General features: G+C 38.6%; 1 protein-coding gene across 1 annotated transcript in view; it reads left to right on the top strand.

Annotated features, from left to right (window-relative positions):
- The window catches only part of FBN2 (fibrillin 2), a 276,012-nt gene extending 261,862 nt beyond the window's left edge, over nucleotides 1-14,150 (top strand). The window contains exons 62-65 of the mRNA XM_011942098.1: nucleotides 1,448-1,567; nucleotides 8,398-8,629; nucleotides 10,136-10,307; nucleotides 12,225-14,150. Coding sequence (XP_011797488.1) covers nucleotides 1,448-1,567; nucleotides 8,398-8,629; nucleotides 10,136-10,307; nucleotides 12,225-12,599 — 899 coding nt within the window. The 3' untranslated portion in view covers nucleotides 12,600-14,150. The remainder of the gene's footprint in view (nucleotides 1-1,447; nucleotides 1,568-8,397; nucleotides 8,630-10,135; nucleotides 10,308-12,224) is intronic.
- Nucleotides 14,151-15,993: the final 1,843 nt, after the last annotated feature.

The raw sequence follows: 15,993 nt of genomic DNA, 5'->3' as shown, positions 1-15,993 counted from the left end.
AATCATGGATCTGATAAAGAATTGAGTTGAAAAAGAATTTTGTGCCTAATATGGTTTGCAGTAGTGTACAAGCATACCAGAAAAAAAATAATAGTTGACCTTTGTTTCATGATTCTTAAATGTGTAAGAATTAAATATCAAAAGAATCTGTCATCATAGAGAATTGAACAAATGTACTGAACATGCTAGGGTGAAATCATGGCTGTTTCTATTTTTTATGGCTCAAGCTCCTGCTTCACTCCTTCACTTTCCTACAGTGGACCTTGGTCTCCTCTTCCTGTAAAATCCAAGGGAACATTTAAGTGGGAACAAAATAAGAACATGCTTGCAGTTAAGAAAATTTCATATAGTACTTCACTATATTGCAAGCGCTAGTGTATGACAAGAAAAATGTATTAGGATTAGTGTCTTATAAAACACCCATGCCAGGATTATGAGACTATATTTATTTCCCTTACATTCTTAGATCGTATTGCAATTTATAGTTTTCTTGATTTTAATCACCCTTTTAACATTAACTATTCTTAGAAATATGTGATTTGGATCTCTAGAAATATATTTAAAGTATTTAATTTGCTCTCTATAAGTCTTGTGGGACTTTTATATGTATCTCATTTTCAGCAGAGAAAAATTCAGTGTTTAAAATGTCAATTTTAATATTTTATCTTTCAAATCATTGACACATTGAAAGTATTCTGAACCTACAGCTGTTTGCCACATGCGAGTTCAGCCTGTGACCATCCCCATAAGATACCATTTATTAATTATCCATGTAAATTTGTTACACACCTCAGACATGCCACTTTTATTTTACTCTTTATGGATAGATTTCAAAGATTCGGTTGTCATTCCAAAAAAGCATGCATAAATAAACAAATTATTCCACATGTATAATACACCACATCTTGTCTAAAAATAACATATTCAAATACTTAAGAGGGATTTGCATCTAATTAATCTTGAATGGTAGTAAAAATTTTTACGTGCAATATAATTATACTTTTTAGGTATCTCTGTAATGCTTCTATTCTCCCCAAAATGAGGATTATATCTTAGTCACTTTCAAACTTACTGGAATATGCAATGCAAATATATTTACATATATACGATTTACCAAATAAATCATATCATATGCAGTTAATTAGTTCAAAAAGCACAACATTTGTAGCTGCTGTGGTTGACTTGCTGAAATTGAGATGTTACTTAGAGCACTGACGTGCCGTGGGCTGGTGGAGAGCAGAAGAATGAGGTGGTCTCTTATCTCAGAACTGTTCCTCGCACCACCACTGACTGATAATCATGTGACCTGGAAAAATGACAGACTCTGTGTGTGTCATGTCTTGTGTGTTTGTTCCCATGATAACAGTTACCCCAGGTTTCGTTTGGAGTGCATTTAAAAATAGTAGAAGAAAGTGACATGAACGTTTTGCCGGGCTTGTTTTTGCAGATGTTGATGAATGTGATGGGAACCACAGGTGCCAACACGGCTGCCAGAACATCCTGGGTGGCTACAGGTGTGGCTGCCCCCAAGGCTACATCCAGCACTACCAGTGGAATCAGTGTGTCGGTGAGTGCACTTTTCTTCCTGAAAGTATCTCTGAATAAGATGAACAAATTGTGAGGGCTGAGGTTTCAGTATAGCCTTTGAATTTTAGACTTTAAAACCAGGCCTTAAGACTGATGCATGGGGACTCATTCTGCTAGTGTGTATGTTTGAAAATATCTACAATAAAAAGTTTGTTTTTAAGTACATAAATGTTAACTAGAGGTTTCTTTATTTTAAATTTCTACTAATTTTAAGTTTCTGAAGATGATGTTAAGAATCACCATCTTTGTTTGCCATGGTCAGCCACTTTTTTGTCTGTAATTTCATATCTTTAGATTTCCCATCCATTCCCCTCATACAAATCTAAAGGAATTCACGTCAACTTAATGAGGACAGTCCACGTGTACTCTCCTGTCACATAGATTTAATAAAGGATGGGAAGTGTTTTAAGGTCAAAAAAGTACCTACTTATAGCAAATGCTGTTGGCAACTCTAGACAGAAGTGTTTGTAAAATAAAATACATGGGCTCTCAGCTCTGTTCCTTGCATTGATAATAGTCACTGAAATTCTCCTTTTAAGGAGTGATTGATCAAAGAGAACATTATTCTCTACTTGAACAGCCAGCTGACTTACTTAGCATATGCCTAATTTCCTTGCTCCATTTGAATGCCCTTCACAGACCCTCCAACCAACACATTTTGACGCTAGATGCTGGCATAACCGAGCAGAAAGGGGCACTGGGGTCCTGCAGAGAAATACCAGGGTGCTTTCTGTTTCTGTGTAGTAATTCAAATTACTTCCCAGATTATTCACATATTGAATTATTGTGATCCACTAGATAAATTAGTCTTATTGTATCATTTGTGGTCTTCTCAAAAGAAATTTCTAATGGCAGCTTAGTGAATTAAGAACAAAAAAATCAAGATAAATTTCAATGGAGAGAAAACCATGCCAGGTCAAAGACAGACGCTTTACCACACCACGAATATACACTCATAGGAGGAAATGCAGAAACCAATAAGTGATCAAAAATTAAAGACAAGACAGTTTCAAAAAATTATTAAAATTACCAATTAGGCAGTCAATCAAAATAACTGTATAAATTTAATTCACTTTTTTTCCTCTTCATAGAAAAAAGAATGTTGCAGAACTCCTTATCCCTAGATTTATTGATTCATAAACAAAGGCAAAGTCTTTAGAATATCAGGAACAGTATTTTTTACATAGCTATTAAAATAATGTAAAACTTTCTGTAGGTTGCCTATTCACTCTGATGATAGTTTATTTTGCTGTGCAGAAGCTCTTTAGTTGAATTAGATCCCAGTTGTCAATTTTGGCTTTGTTGCAATTGTTTTTGATGTTTTCATCATGAGGTCTTTGCCCATGCCTATGTCCTGAATGGTATTGCCAAGGTTTTCTTCTGGGAATTTTTGTTTTTTTTTTTTTTAAGACAGAATCTCGCCCTGTTGCCCAGGCTGAAATGCAGTGGCATGATCTCAGCTCACTACAGCCTCCGCCTCCCAGGGTTCAAGTGATTTTCCTGCCTCAGCCTCCTGAGTAGCTGGGATTACAGGAGTCTGCCACAATTCCTGGCTAATTTTTTGTATTTTTAGTAGAGATGGGGTTTCACCACGTTGGCCAGGCTGGTCTTGAACTCCTGACCTCAGGTGATCCACCCACCTGAGCCTCCCAAAGTGCTGGGATTACAAGCATGAGCCCGGCCTCATGCCCGGCCTCTTCTAGAGTTTTTATGGTTTGGGGTTTTACTTTAAGTCTTTAATCCATATTGAGTTAATTTTTGTATAAGGTGTAAGGAAGGGGTCCAGTTTTAGTTTTCTGCATATGGCTAGCCAGCTTTCCCAGCACCATTTACTGAATAGGAGATCCTTTCCCCATTGTTTGTTTTTGTCAGGTTTGTCAAAGATCAGATGGTTGTAGATGTGTGGTTTTACTTCTGAGGTCTCTGTTCTGTGCCATTGGTCTCTATGTCTGCTTTGGTACCAGTACCATGCTGTTTTGGTTACTTTAGCGTTATTGTATACTTTGAATCTATCTGGTCCTGAGCTTTTTTCGGTTGTTAGGCTGTTCATTACTGCCTCAAAGTTAGGACTTGTTATTTGTCTATTTGGGGATTCGACTTCTTCCTGGTTTAGTCTTGAGAGGGCGTATGTGTCCGGGAAATTATCCATTTCTTCTAGATTTCCTAGTTTATTTGCATAGAGATGTTTATAGTATTCTCTGATGGTAGTCTGTATTTCAGTGGGATCAGTGGTGATATCCCCTTTGTCATTTTTTTTATTGTGTCTATTTGATTCTTCTCTGTTCTTTATTAGTCTGGCTAGTGGTCTATTTTGTTAGTTTTTTCAAAAAGCCAGCTCCTGGATTCATTGATTTTTTGGAGGGTTTTCCATGTCTCTGTATCTTTCAGTTCTGCTCTTAGTTATTTCTTGTCTTCTGTTAGCTTTTGGATTAGCTTACTCTTGCTTCTCTAGCTCTTCTAATTATGATGTTAGGGTGTCGACTTGAGATCTTTCTAGCCTTCTGATGTGGGCATTTAGTGCTATAAATTTCCCCTAAACACTACTTTAGCTGTGACCCAGAGATTCTGGTACATTGTCTGTTTGTTCTCATTGGTTTCAAAGAACTAAAGAGCTTCTACACAGCAAAAGAACTATCATCAGAGTGAACAGGCAACCTATAGAATGGAAGAAAATGTTTACAATCTACCCATCTGACACAGGTCTAATATCCAGAATCTGCAAGGAACTTAAACACATTTGTGAGAAAAGTACAAACAACCCCATCAAAAAGTAGGCAAAGGATATGAACAGACACTTCGCAAAAAAGGACATTTATGCAGCCAACAAACATGTGAAAAAAAGCTCAACATCACTGATGATTAGAGAAATGCAAATCAAAACCACAATGAGATACCATCTCATGCCAGTCAGAATGGCAACTATTAAAAAGTCAAGAAACAACAGATGATGGTGAGGCTGTGGAGAAACAGGAAAACTTTTATACTGTTGGTGGGAATGGAAATTAGTCAACCATTGTTGAAGACAGTGTGGTGATTCCTCAAGGATCTAGAACCAGAAATACCATTTGACCCAGCCATCCCATTACTGGGTATATACCTACAGGAATATAAATCATTCTACTATGAAGACACATGCACATGTATGTCTATTGCAGCACTATTTACAATAGCAAAGTCTTGGAACCAACTCAAATGCCCATCCATGATAGACTGGATAAAGAAAATGTGGTATATATACACCATGGAATACTATGCAGCCATAAAAAGGAATGAGAGTATGTCCTTTGCAGGGACATGGATGAATCTGGAATCCATCATTCTCAGCAATCTATCACCTAACACAGGAACAGAAAAACAAACACCACATGTTCTCACTCGTAAGTGGGAGTTAAACAGTGAGAACACATAGACACAGGGAACGGAAGGGAATAAACACATGGCGGGGCCTTTTAGGGGGTGGGGGCAAGGGGAGGGAACCTAGAGGATGGGTCAGTAGGTGCAGCACAGCACCATGGCACACTTACAGCTATGTAACCAACCTGCACATTTTGCACATGTATCCCGGAACTTAAAGTAAAATTTAAATAAATAAATAAAATAATTATATAAAACAATTTTATTATATTGTAATGTTTATAAAATATGAAGCCCACGACTTTAGTAAATACCATGGACTTCTTGGTTAATTCCATAGACCTTAATCCAAAAGAATGATTCTCTAGTATTTCATATTGCGACAGCTGAAACAGAACTTTTTTTAAGGAGAACATCACTAGACATGGGAACATGCATGGAGTGCCAATTCAATTTCACAGTTTTTCAATTTCCTGACGTTTTTGTTTCTAAACATGTAGCACAAAACTAGCTGCACAGGTTTCTACTAAATGTGGAAGCTCTGTTTACAATAGTCTGACTTAAAATCAAGATGGTGTGGTATATCCCAATTCCCCTTTAAGAAATCCTGGGGTGGGCACTTTGACAAGGTAGTCACCCCCACAGCAGCTCGCACTGGAGTCCAGCCAGAAGCCTGTTTGCCTTCTAATCAGGAGAAACTCCATGAGCAGAGGAATAAATGGTTTCAAAGATGAGTCTAAAACTAAAAATACATGAGCAGATATCCCTAATTGCAGGTATTAATTTGTAAGCTTGTTCTACTAAAATGGGTACCTCTAAGCAGCAGGTGCCTGTGTACGACACATCAGGGATTTATTTCAACAGATTCTAGATTCTTCTGGGCAGCGTTGAGGAGTCCAGCTTGTCTCTGATAAAATTGCTGACTTTCTTCCCTTGAATTCCTGTAACGCCATTGGATTTTTAACTCAAATATATGGCAGAAATAGGGTGAAATACCCCTTCAGGAAACTAATAAAAGCAACAAGTTAGCAAAAGAAAAAGAATTAGTATAAAACGCAAATTAAAAAGCCACAAACATTTTTTATCTGTCACTACTTGTGTGAATATCTTCAGCCATTCACGTGATTGATGGGGGAATACAGAAGGAAGCATTTCAGACAGATTTCCTCAGGGCTCCTTGTCAGTGGTCAACACTGTTAGTCAATGCATCAGATAGTTTAAACCGGCAAAATTGTAAACCTATTATGTTACTAAACCTACCACCAGTTGGAGAAGAATGAAAGTTCTTTGAAAGTGTTAATGCTGAAAAAAGCTTTCAATTCAAACTAACACTTCAGGGAGTTTCCTGCCAGTTGTCACAGAGAATTTACAACATTCTGGTAGATAGAGTGTACAGATGTAGGGAACATTCTCAACTATTTATAAGCATTAGAGTTATTCCAATACAATTATTCAGAATTGGAAATATGTAAATATTGACATTTGCATATGAAGAAAAATTATGTCTTCAAATATGAAGACTTTGTGTTTTAGTATTAGTAACTTCCAGTTGCTTCTATAGCCAGTTCGCAATAATTCATACATAGTTTAATGAGGCTTGAATCAGTTCAAAGTATATGTCAGACAGGAATATATTTATTTAAGTCTATAAATTTTAATCATGATACACATTTATAGAATATAAATATGAGATATCATGGTGCTTGCAAAAATGTTACATATTTTTAAATATTCTTGTAAGTGATATGTTTAAATGTAATTTATTCAGTTAATTATTTTTGCCTGGTAATTTTTCTTCCTAACATAATGTCTAATGGTATATTCATGGCAGGATCATTTTATTAAATTGTAATCTAATTTAGATTCCCTGTTAGGAGAGAAACACTGCATTAGGAATGTCAGATCTAATTATAAAAGCAGACGAGCCTTTGTGGCAGAATTCCAAGTCTCTTGTATATAGAAATAAAATAGCAGTTATAGTTACATCATATGTAGCCAAGTTACTGAGAATTTATTTATTGTATCTGCATTCTTCCCCTGCCATAAAGGCTAAGAATTTTCACATATTAGATAATCGGCATCTTTTATATTGCGTGATGAAGAAGCCTACATTTAGTGGTCTCCTTTAATTCTGAGACTATCAGAATCATGATACAAAAATGTACCTAATAATATCTACCCTTTGAGTAACGTCTGTCCCGTACTTAACGAAGTTTAATTTCCTGTCTGGGAGGCCTCTTCACTGAGAGCCCGTGTGCATCCTCCAGATCTCACTGAGCTGCTGCAGATCCCTCGCTTCCCCACTAGGTCCTGTGTCCTCCGCGCACGCCTACTTGCACATGGGCCTGTTTCCCTACGTGGGCTGAAATATATGCTTGTCACTTATTAGGTAAACAGACACTCTTTGCTCCACATGGAGTCACAGGAATTGAAAGAATTCCATGGAACAGATGTGATTTGTTCCCAGAGTGAAATTTGGATTATAAAAAAAGCCCAAAGAAGTCCAGCCGCGTGCTGTGTATCAACCAGACAGTTAAGGCAAAATCATAATCTCCGAAGTTGAAAGCATAATCAGCCTTTGATATTGTAAAAATGATAATAGCAACTGAAAGTATAACCTATAATTATCCAGCTACCAGGTATTTAGAGTATAGTGTTAGTCATTAAATGAGTAAAAGCTATGTGCTGGCTGATAGCTGGATGCAAACCTGCCTCAGAAGGCGCGGTCTGCACCCAGTGGGTTCTCAAGCATTTTCAACTGAACTAGTTGTTAGTTCAATTTATTTAATTAAATAGTGCTGATTTCCATTGTTTTCATTTAGGGTTTATGCATTTTTTTTTTATGCTTTCTCCTCCTATATAACGAAGGTTTGGGGAATTGCTGGGGGAATGGGTACAAATACTTACAGGTATTTTAAAAAACTGATATATCATAAACTTCTCCCTTTTAGAGTGTACAGGTAAATGGGTTTGTAGATTCTCACAAAGGTACGCAGTCATCGATACTACCAGTTTCAGAACATTCTCATCACCTCCAAAAGAAACACGGTGTCCAAGAGCGGTCATTTCCCATTTCTCCCCCACCGACAGGCCCTGGCAACTCATTTTCTCTCTATCTCTAAGGATCTGCCTGAGATATAGGCTTTTGAAGTAACCTTCTGTTAAGAGAATAGAAGAGTTATTCACTAGGCAAACTGCAAATATCTGTCCCCAAGGGCTGCAGACATATTTAGAAACAGTACAAACAGAAAAGAACAAAGCAAGGGTTTTTTAAAGCCACAATTTAGGGGAATTATTTTCATTAATATGCTTTGCAAATCAGTTGTCAGAATAAAATAAAATACTGTGTTAGAGTTATTTCTGCCATAAAATCACAGGCACTTGAGACTCCAGACTTGTTCACATTTTGCTCTTGCCCGCTTCCCCGTGTAAGAGTTTCTTTCTTCGTTTCACTAGATGAGAATGAATGCTCCAATCCCAATGCCTGTGGCTCTGCTTCCTGCTACAATACCCTGGGGAGTTACAAGTGCGCCTGCCCCTCAGGTTTCTCCTTCGACCAGTTCTCCAGTGCCTGCCACGACGTGAATGAGTGCTCATCCTCCAAGAACCCCTGCAATTACGGCTGCTCCAACACGGAGGGGGGCTACCTCTGTGGCTGCCCCCCTGGGTACTACCGAGTGGGACAAGGGTAAGGCGGCCTTCAGCCTCACCACCCAAGGAATACATGGTTCCTGAGTGAGTTCAGGCCACCCACCGCTGCAGGGAAGAGTACAGTGTCTAAAAGCCAAGCCGCAGAAGCATTGATTAGAGCTCTTAGGGTATGCAGATAAACACCAAGAAAGCACACACGGGCTGTGCTCAGGGTATAGGATTACTTCCTTTGCGATGAGCATAAAACTTGAATTTGTATGTAAATATCACTCTTTGCTTCTGTTATTAAGGGCCTGAATTGATTCAATCTGACCCAAGCCCAGAGACAAGCAGACGTTTAAAAATCCGGCTCACATGTTGCCATGGATACCTGGGCTGTGAGGTAGAAGTGGAAATGGCCTTGCCACAGGTTCTTCTACAGTTTCTGGAAGGTGCTAGCACAGTGATCACTGAGGAAGGAGTTTGTCCCTTTGCTCGTGTGGATTTTCTGTTGCCCAGAGAGAGGATGGTGCCTAGTTTGATGTGGTGCCACTCAGCACAGGCCCGGCCCACAAGACAGGCTTCCCTCCAGCTAGGCACACTGTCTCAAGTTCCATGGGCTGTGGCCTAGGTGCTGGCCATTTGCATCCTTCCAGGAAGGCCGTGGTGCTCAGTAACAAAGAAGATGGGCATTTAGAGGTCAGTCCAGGTTGCCTTCTTTGAAAGGAGCATTGTGCAAGGCAGGGACTGAAAGGAATGGACCAAGTCTGTCCAGCAATAGTGTATGACAATACTTAAAACAAAAGGCTTGGTCTAGACAAAGGTCATTTAGAGCCAATTCATTGACTCACTAACCAAAATACAAGTTCAGAAATCTCAGTTTTTAAAGCAGGGAGCTTTGTTATAAGCAGCAAATACAGGCTTCAGGCCCCTGAAACAATGGAACCTCTCTTAGTGTTCACTTTGGAAATTCATACCTTGCTTTTACCTTCTGGAGTTAATTATGCTCAGTACTTCAGTCTAATTAGGATTGAAAATTGGGGAAGCACGGGGTTCACCCTCAGAAGAATTTCTGTGTCAAAATAAGGGAAAATTTCATCTATTGTGTGTTAAAGAATTATAGGGGATGGTGGCTAATCCCTGTAATCCCAGTATTTTGGGAGTCTGAGGTAGGAGGATCGCTTAAAGGCAGAAGTTGGAGACCAGCCAGGGCAACATAGCAAGACCCTATCTCAACAAAACATTAAAATTTAAAAAAATTAGTTGGATGTGGTGCTGTGTGCCTATCGTCCCTGCTAATTTGGAGGCTGAGGCAGGAGGAGCTCTTGAGTCCAGAAGTTCGAGGCTGCAGTGAGCAAGATCGTGCCACTCTACTCCAACTTGGAGAACAGAGCAAGACCTTGTCTCTAAAAGAAAAAGAGTTGCAAAGAGTATTAGGGTTTTATGTTTATGAGTTTAGAGTTTGCTCTTTTGGTTTCGTGTTCTGAGGAATCTGCTCTACCACTGGAAAACTATGGTCAAAGTCAGTGATAAAATCTAACAATACTTTGCTTTTTGCAAATAGCCACTGTGTCTCAGGAATGGGATTTAACAAGGGGCAGTACCTGTCACTGGATACAGAGGTCGATGAGGAAAATGCTCTGTCCCCCGAAGCATGCTACGAGTGCAAAATCAATGGCTATTCTAAGAAAGACAGCAGGCAGAAGAGGAGTATTCATGAACCTGATCCCACTGCTGTGAGTACATCCCACTTTGTGTTGCCACAAAATTTTATCCATATGGAGTCATGTAAACAGTGCAGTTCATGTCATTTTCAGCCTCATTCAAGTTAATCATACCTTGAATTTAATGGATAAATTAATGGACCCAGTATGGAAAAGACAAGTACATTAAAATGATTGAATTATTAGATCAAAACACAAAGCTTGGGAGAAAAGACTTTAAGATTCACAGTTTCAGAGCATTTTCTTTTGTTGTAGTTTTTGATTTATGCGGGAGGGTACGTCCATCTAGGAAAGAGCTATTTTTGCATGATTCAAAAAATGAAATTATTTTTCATTTGTTCAGTTCTGTTTTATAAATGCATAGCATACAAGACTGATTTTAATTTTCACTAGGGAAACCAAGTAGGTCTCATATTCTTTGATTTATTTATAAGACAGCTGTTCCTGCATTAAAAACTTTTGTCTTCCAAATCACGTGTATTCTTTAAGGAACTGAAGTTGGAAATTGCCTGCCTCTGATATTTCCTTTCCCTAATGGCATTTCGGCAGTGTTTAAAGGGGTGGGCTGCAAACTACCTGGTTTTGAACATACTTCCCTGGCCCTCCCTGTCTATTTCCTCTGTTACATAGGGTGTGTTTATTTAACTTCTCTCAGCCTCAGTTTTTTCACCTGTAAAATGGGACTAATACTTACCTCTGAAGGCTGATGGAAGGGTTAATTGAATTGAAACACGTGAACTGCCTGGAACAATGCCTGACAATATTTAACTCACGTGTTCAGTTCCTGTCAATGATGAATATCTCATATCTAGAGATCTTGGTGATTTTCCCAAAGATCTGAGACAGCATGAGGTCATCACTCACCACTCTTTGCAGTTAATATGACTGAGAAATTACCCCACCAAAAAACCTAATCAACAACTAGCTGGCTGTGTGAATTGGACAACTTGCTTCAGTTTTATGGGCTTCAGAAACTTTGTCTATATGACCTGACTTCTCTAGCCAAAAGGTTTATGATGCTATTTTATAATAAGAAATAAGCCAGTGTTACATTTACCGTAAGTAGACTAAGATACCCAACTGATGTTTAAGTATGACAGTTGAGATATTCATCAAGTTCCCAAACTACAAATCCGGAAGTTCTGCTTATAAACTTTCCCATTGGGGTACTAGGATATAATCCTGCCTGAACACTGATGGGCACTTCTGGGTCACCATTGCCAAGTTCTTACTTAGCAGGTACCCAATCAAAGCACTGTGGTTTTTATCCTATCTTACTTAAATATCATTTGTACCCCTCCCAACCCTCTGAGCAAAAGTCAGACTTGGTTTATCTGGACCCTGCCCCACTGGCTTTTACCAAAGATGCTGGTTCGAACTGGAGCCCTGAGAACTCTGCAGATCACTCACTCTGTGTACCTCTGATAGCTCCCAGTAAACTCACTCATCATTCACTTACCTTACAAATCAAAGCCCAGCCTTCAGCCAGAAGATTCCCCTGGGCGCAGTCCCTGCTGATGCCCAACAGCAGTACTTCTCATTTTGACTTCAGAAAAAAAAAGAAAAATCATTACCTAAATTTTCTTTTATAAAAATTATTAATTAGCACAATATTTCATAAACTCATCAAAAAATCTCGAAATGTGAACATTCTGTAGGCCCAGTCCTATAACTTTAATTACCTCGTTAAGGCTGAGTGAGAAGTCATAAAGATTTACAGGGCATTCTCGATGGAATTGGCCTTTTCTTCCAACTGACAAAAATGTACAATAGCCTCTTTCACAGCCACTGCTGGTAAGGAGAGTGCAGAAAGCGGGAGTGGGAAGCCACAGCCTGGCCTTGTGACCAAAACCCCTGCAGCTGATCTCTTTCTAGTCCTCTGCTTGTGCTGTAGAAGCTTGTTCCAAATCATTTCCTGCTCTTCTCCAGGTTGAACAGATCAGCCTAGAGAGTGTCGACATGGACAGCCCCGTCAACATGAAGTTCAACCTCTCCCGCCTCGGCTCTAAGGAACATATCCTGGAACTAAGGCCTGCCATCCAGCCCCTCAACAACCACATCCGTTACGTCATCTCTCAAGGGAATGATGATGGCATCTTCCGCATCCACCAAAGACATGGGCTCAGCTACTTGCACCCAGCCAAGAAGCAGCTCATGCCCGGCACATACACACTGGAAATCACTAGCGTCCCTCTCTATAAGAAGAAGGAGCTTAAGAAACTGGAAGAGAGCAATGAGGATGACTACCTCCTAGGGGAGCTTGGGGAGGCTCTCAGAATGAGGCTGCAGATTCAGCTCTATTAACCCTTCACAGACTTGGGCCCAGGCTCAAATCCTAGCACAGCCAGTCTGCAGAAGCATTTGAAAAGTCAAGGACTGATTTTAAAGAGGAAAAACAATAATAACTCTGTTTCTTTCCTCCCTGTCTTAGACTTTGAATGTTGACCCTCACAGGGAGGGATAATTTAGACTCTGGTATGGCCAAAGATTTGAGCACAAAGGCAACCGTGGTTACTGTATTTTTTATATAACTTCATTTTAAAATATATTAAAAGAAACCTAAATGTTCAAGATATCAGCATATGGCACTAAATGCACAAAAATAATGTGAGCTTTTTTTTTTTTTTTCCTGTTAGCAGTCTGTAACACTTTGGGTATTTTGCTATAGTTGCTAATTAAAAAAATATAGATGTTTATTTATTTTTAATGCAGTAATATATGGAGAAATGAACAAACTATGTAAACAAAAAGGGAAACTCACTTGTTTTTCTTTAGATTTATAAATTTGAGCTATTTCTTTTAGAGGTGCTTTTTAAAAATCCAATAGATACAAGAGATGTTTCCTTTGGTTTTCTGCCAGTCATCCAGCTGATACACACCTGATGATTTTAAAGAAAGCCACACAGAGCTGAATGGGCAGTGTAATCAATAATTTAAAAGACATGAATGTCATTAGATCCTTTATAACGTAGATCAAAGCCAAAGCAGCTCATTTGTGACAACATTTCACATCCAGACACACCAGGCAACGGAAGATGAAGCACAACCACTGTAGCAAAATACCTTGACTGCTTGTGAGACCATTAGCATTGCAGGCCAAACCGTACTGTATTTCCTTCTCATAACCTCAAGGAACCACATGTGCTACCCACAACACCTCATTCTTACCCAGGGTGCGCTGCGTACTCATGGTACTGTAGGCAGCTGAAGAACCGCCGTTCCTTTGAAAGGGAACACCTGGCGTTCTATAGTGTTTCGTGCTGTCTTAGACAATGGTGCATTTATTATGTTCAAGTTATTTCAGGATTGCCATATGTGCAAACAAATCATGCAATGCAGCCAAGGAATATATGTTGTTGTTGTTTTAAACCCATTTTTTTTTTTTAGAATTTTCATTAATACTGTAGTTATACACCATATGCCTCGTTTTATAGCCTATTGTGTATGAAAGATGTTTGTACAATGAATTGATGTTTAGTTTGCTTTAGTCATTTAAAAAGATATTGTACCAGGATGTGCTATTAAGAGTACGTATCCATTATTCTTCTCAACCCAAGAACCTGTTCCCCTGGACCAGTGACCAAACCTCATATGTGAAATGGCCAAAGCACACGCAGACTCCCGGTTGTTCCTCTCAAACCTGTGCTGACCAAAGATGAGTAACCAGTCATACCCAGTGTTTTGAGGTTTTATTGGTTTTTTTTTTTAAAAAAAAACTAAAAAATAAAAGGAACAGTGTAAATTTGTAATCAAGAGTTTGTGAGGAAAAGCTTATGGTTTTTGGTTTTGTTTGTTTTTGTAGGTCTATGTATCAAATATGACACTTTTCTTGCAATAAAGCTTATTTTGGGGTAATTTTCTGGCTGAAAATTTTATGAGGAGGGGCTGGGAGCTTTGCCTATGGGAACCTGTATTAAAGTAACAGACAGAGAGCCAGACACGCAGGAAAATAAAGGAATGCTGGCAAATCTGTGAAGCAAAGTCAACGTGTGTTCAGCTGATGATTATGATTTGAAATTACATTCAAATAGAAGGACATAAAGTCATTTACTTCTGCATAAATGCTAAACTTCCTGGGACCCATCTTTCTGGAAACTTCAAAGAATTTCTTCACTTCATGCTAATGCCCCCTTAAAGTATCCATGAGGAAGTGAACCATTCTTTTAGAGAATCTTACTTCTTTAAGGTAGAAACTTCCCAAACTCAAGTTTTTAAGCAAAGGTAATAGTGGGCATACCCCAGGCCAAAAGGCATCTTCAAAAATAATCCAAACCTCATGTCTTAAAATGGTGTACACTTTATTCAGTGGAGAAGTGGATAGATTTAACCAAGTATTTAACATGAACTCTCTTCTGATACACTGCTGAAACAGGCACAGAAATGTTTCCAAGACTCTTAGAGATGAATTTAATACATGGTTGAAGAATTTATGTGCTTAACTTTTTTATCCAAGGAATAAGTAAACAAGGAAATATTGTGACTGGTCTTAATGCTGTTCTTTGCCAATCAGAAATTAGCTGCATGGAGTAAGAAAAGCATTTGCCTCAAGGCATCCTTTAAAACTTAACGTGCGTATTCAGTTTCATCTGGCATCTATTACTGGTACAGCATGAGCACCGTAATATGAAATTACCTGGAACCAAATTTGACTCTAGCCTTGAGAGTTGAGCAACAACATTGAGTTTATCTTCAACTTGCTCCTAAAGGAGTTTGAGAATCCACATCCTTTAGGTGCCTTACATGGAAGATCAAAACTTGATGAGGGGTTTACAGAGAATAATGACGTAGAAGGAAATGACCAATGCAAGACACTCCCAGGAGGAAATGTCCCAGGTACCTTTGGTAGCTTTGTTGCCATTTTCTTACTGTGAACACTGACACAATCACGATGAATTTGTCTTTCTCATAATGAACTGTTAATGACATTTTCTGCACTATTTTGTCATTCCCATGAATGTCCCATTTGCCCCAGAAACTACCCTGGCTAAGTTACAGAAAATCTTGCAGGAGAGTAAAGTGTGATATAAGCCCAGACACATAAACCAAATCCACTGGGCACATGTATTAGTTAATAAGCAATAATTTGGTCTTTAGCTGACATGAATTCTTTTTCTACTTGTATTTAAATTTGGAGTTTTAAAAAATGTAGCTCTGTTTAGTACCTTTTGCTTTTGCTACTTACTTGTAGTAGATAAAAGTTGGATATTTTTGCGCGTGAACATTGAATAAAATTCAGGGACAAAACGTTTAGAGTTACACTAAACTCAAACATCTGCCTTTTTGCATTATCTAGGAATACTAAACAGGATAATTCACACAGTCTTTCTCTTTTAAATACTCTAGGGTTTTATTTTGCATTAATTGCCTTCCTGGTTCACAGAATAAACACTTGGGGTTGAGGATGGGAAATACAACTAAAAATTTTAGAGCATCAGTCTACTGGAGTCCTACAAACATTTAAGGAAACAAAGTAATTCATGTATCACATTGAAGCATGTGAATTTGCTGTTATTTGGCCATGTTTCACCTAAAAAATGGCAATTATATGTGGTTCAATTTAATAGTTCAGAAATACGTTCCTCAAGAATAGACTGGAAATCTGAACATATCCTTTCTCTTCAAAAGACAGTAATCCATTCACGCCTTGTTATGCCATTGTTGGCTCATTTGTACTCCTAATTTACAATAGTCCACAAGA

This window comes from Colobus angolensis, unplaced genomic scaffold (assembly GCF_000951035.1).
Source record: "Colobus angolensis palliatus isolate OR3802 unplaced genomic scaffold, Cang.pa_1.0 Scaffold206, whole genome shotgun sequence".
Classification (NCBI taxonomy): Eukaryota; Metazoa; Chordata; class Mammalia; order Primates; family Cercopithecidae; genus Colobus; species Colobus angolensis.
The sequence above is the reverse complement of the archived record's forward strand: the minus strand, read 5'-3'. Positions and strand labels throughout refer to the sequence as shown.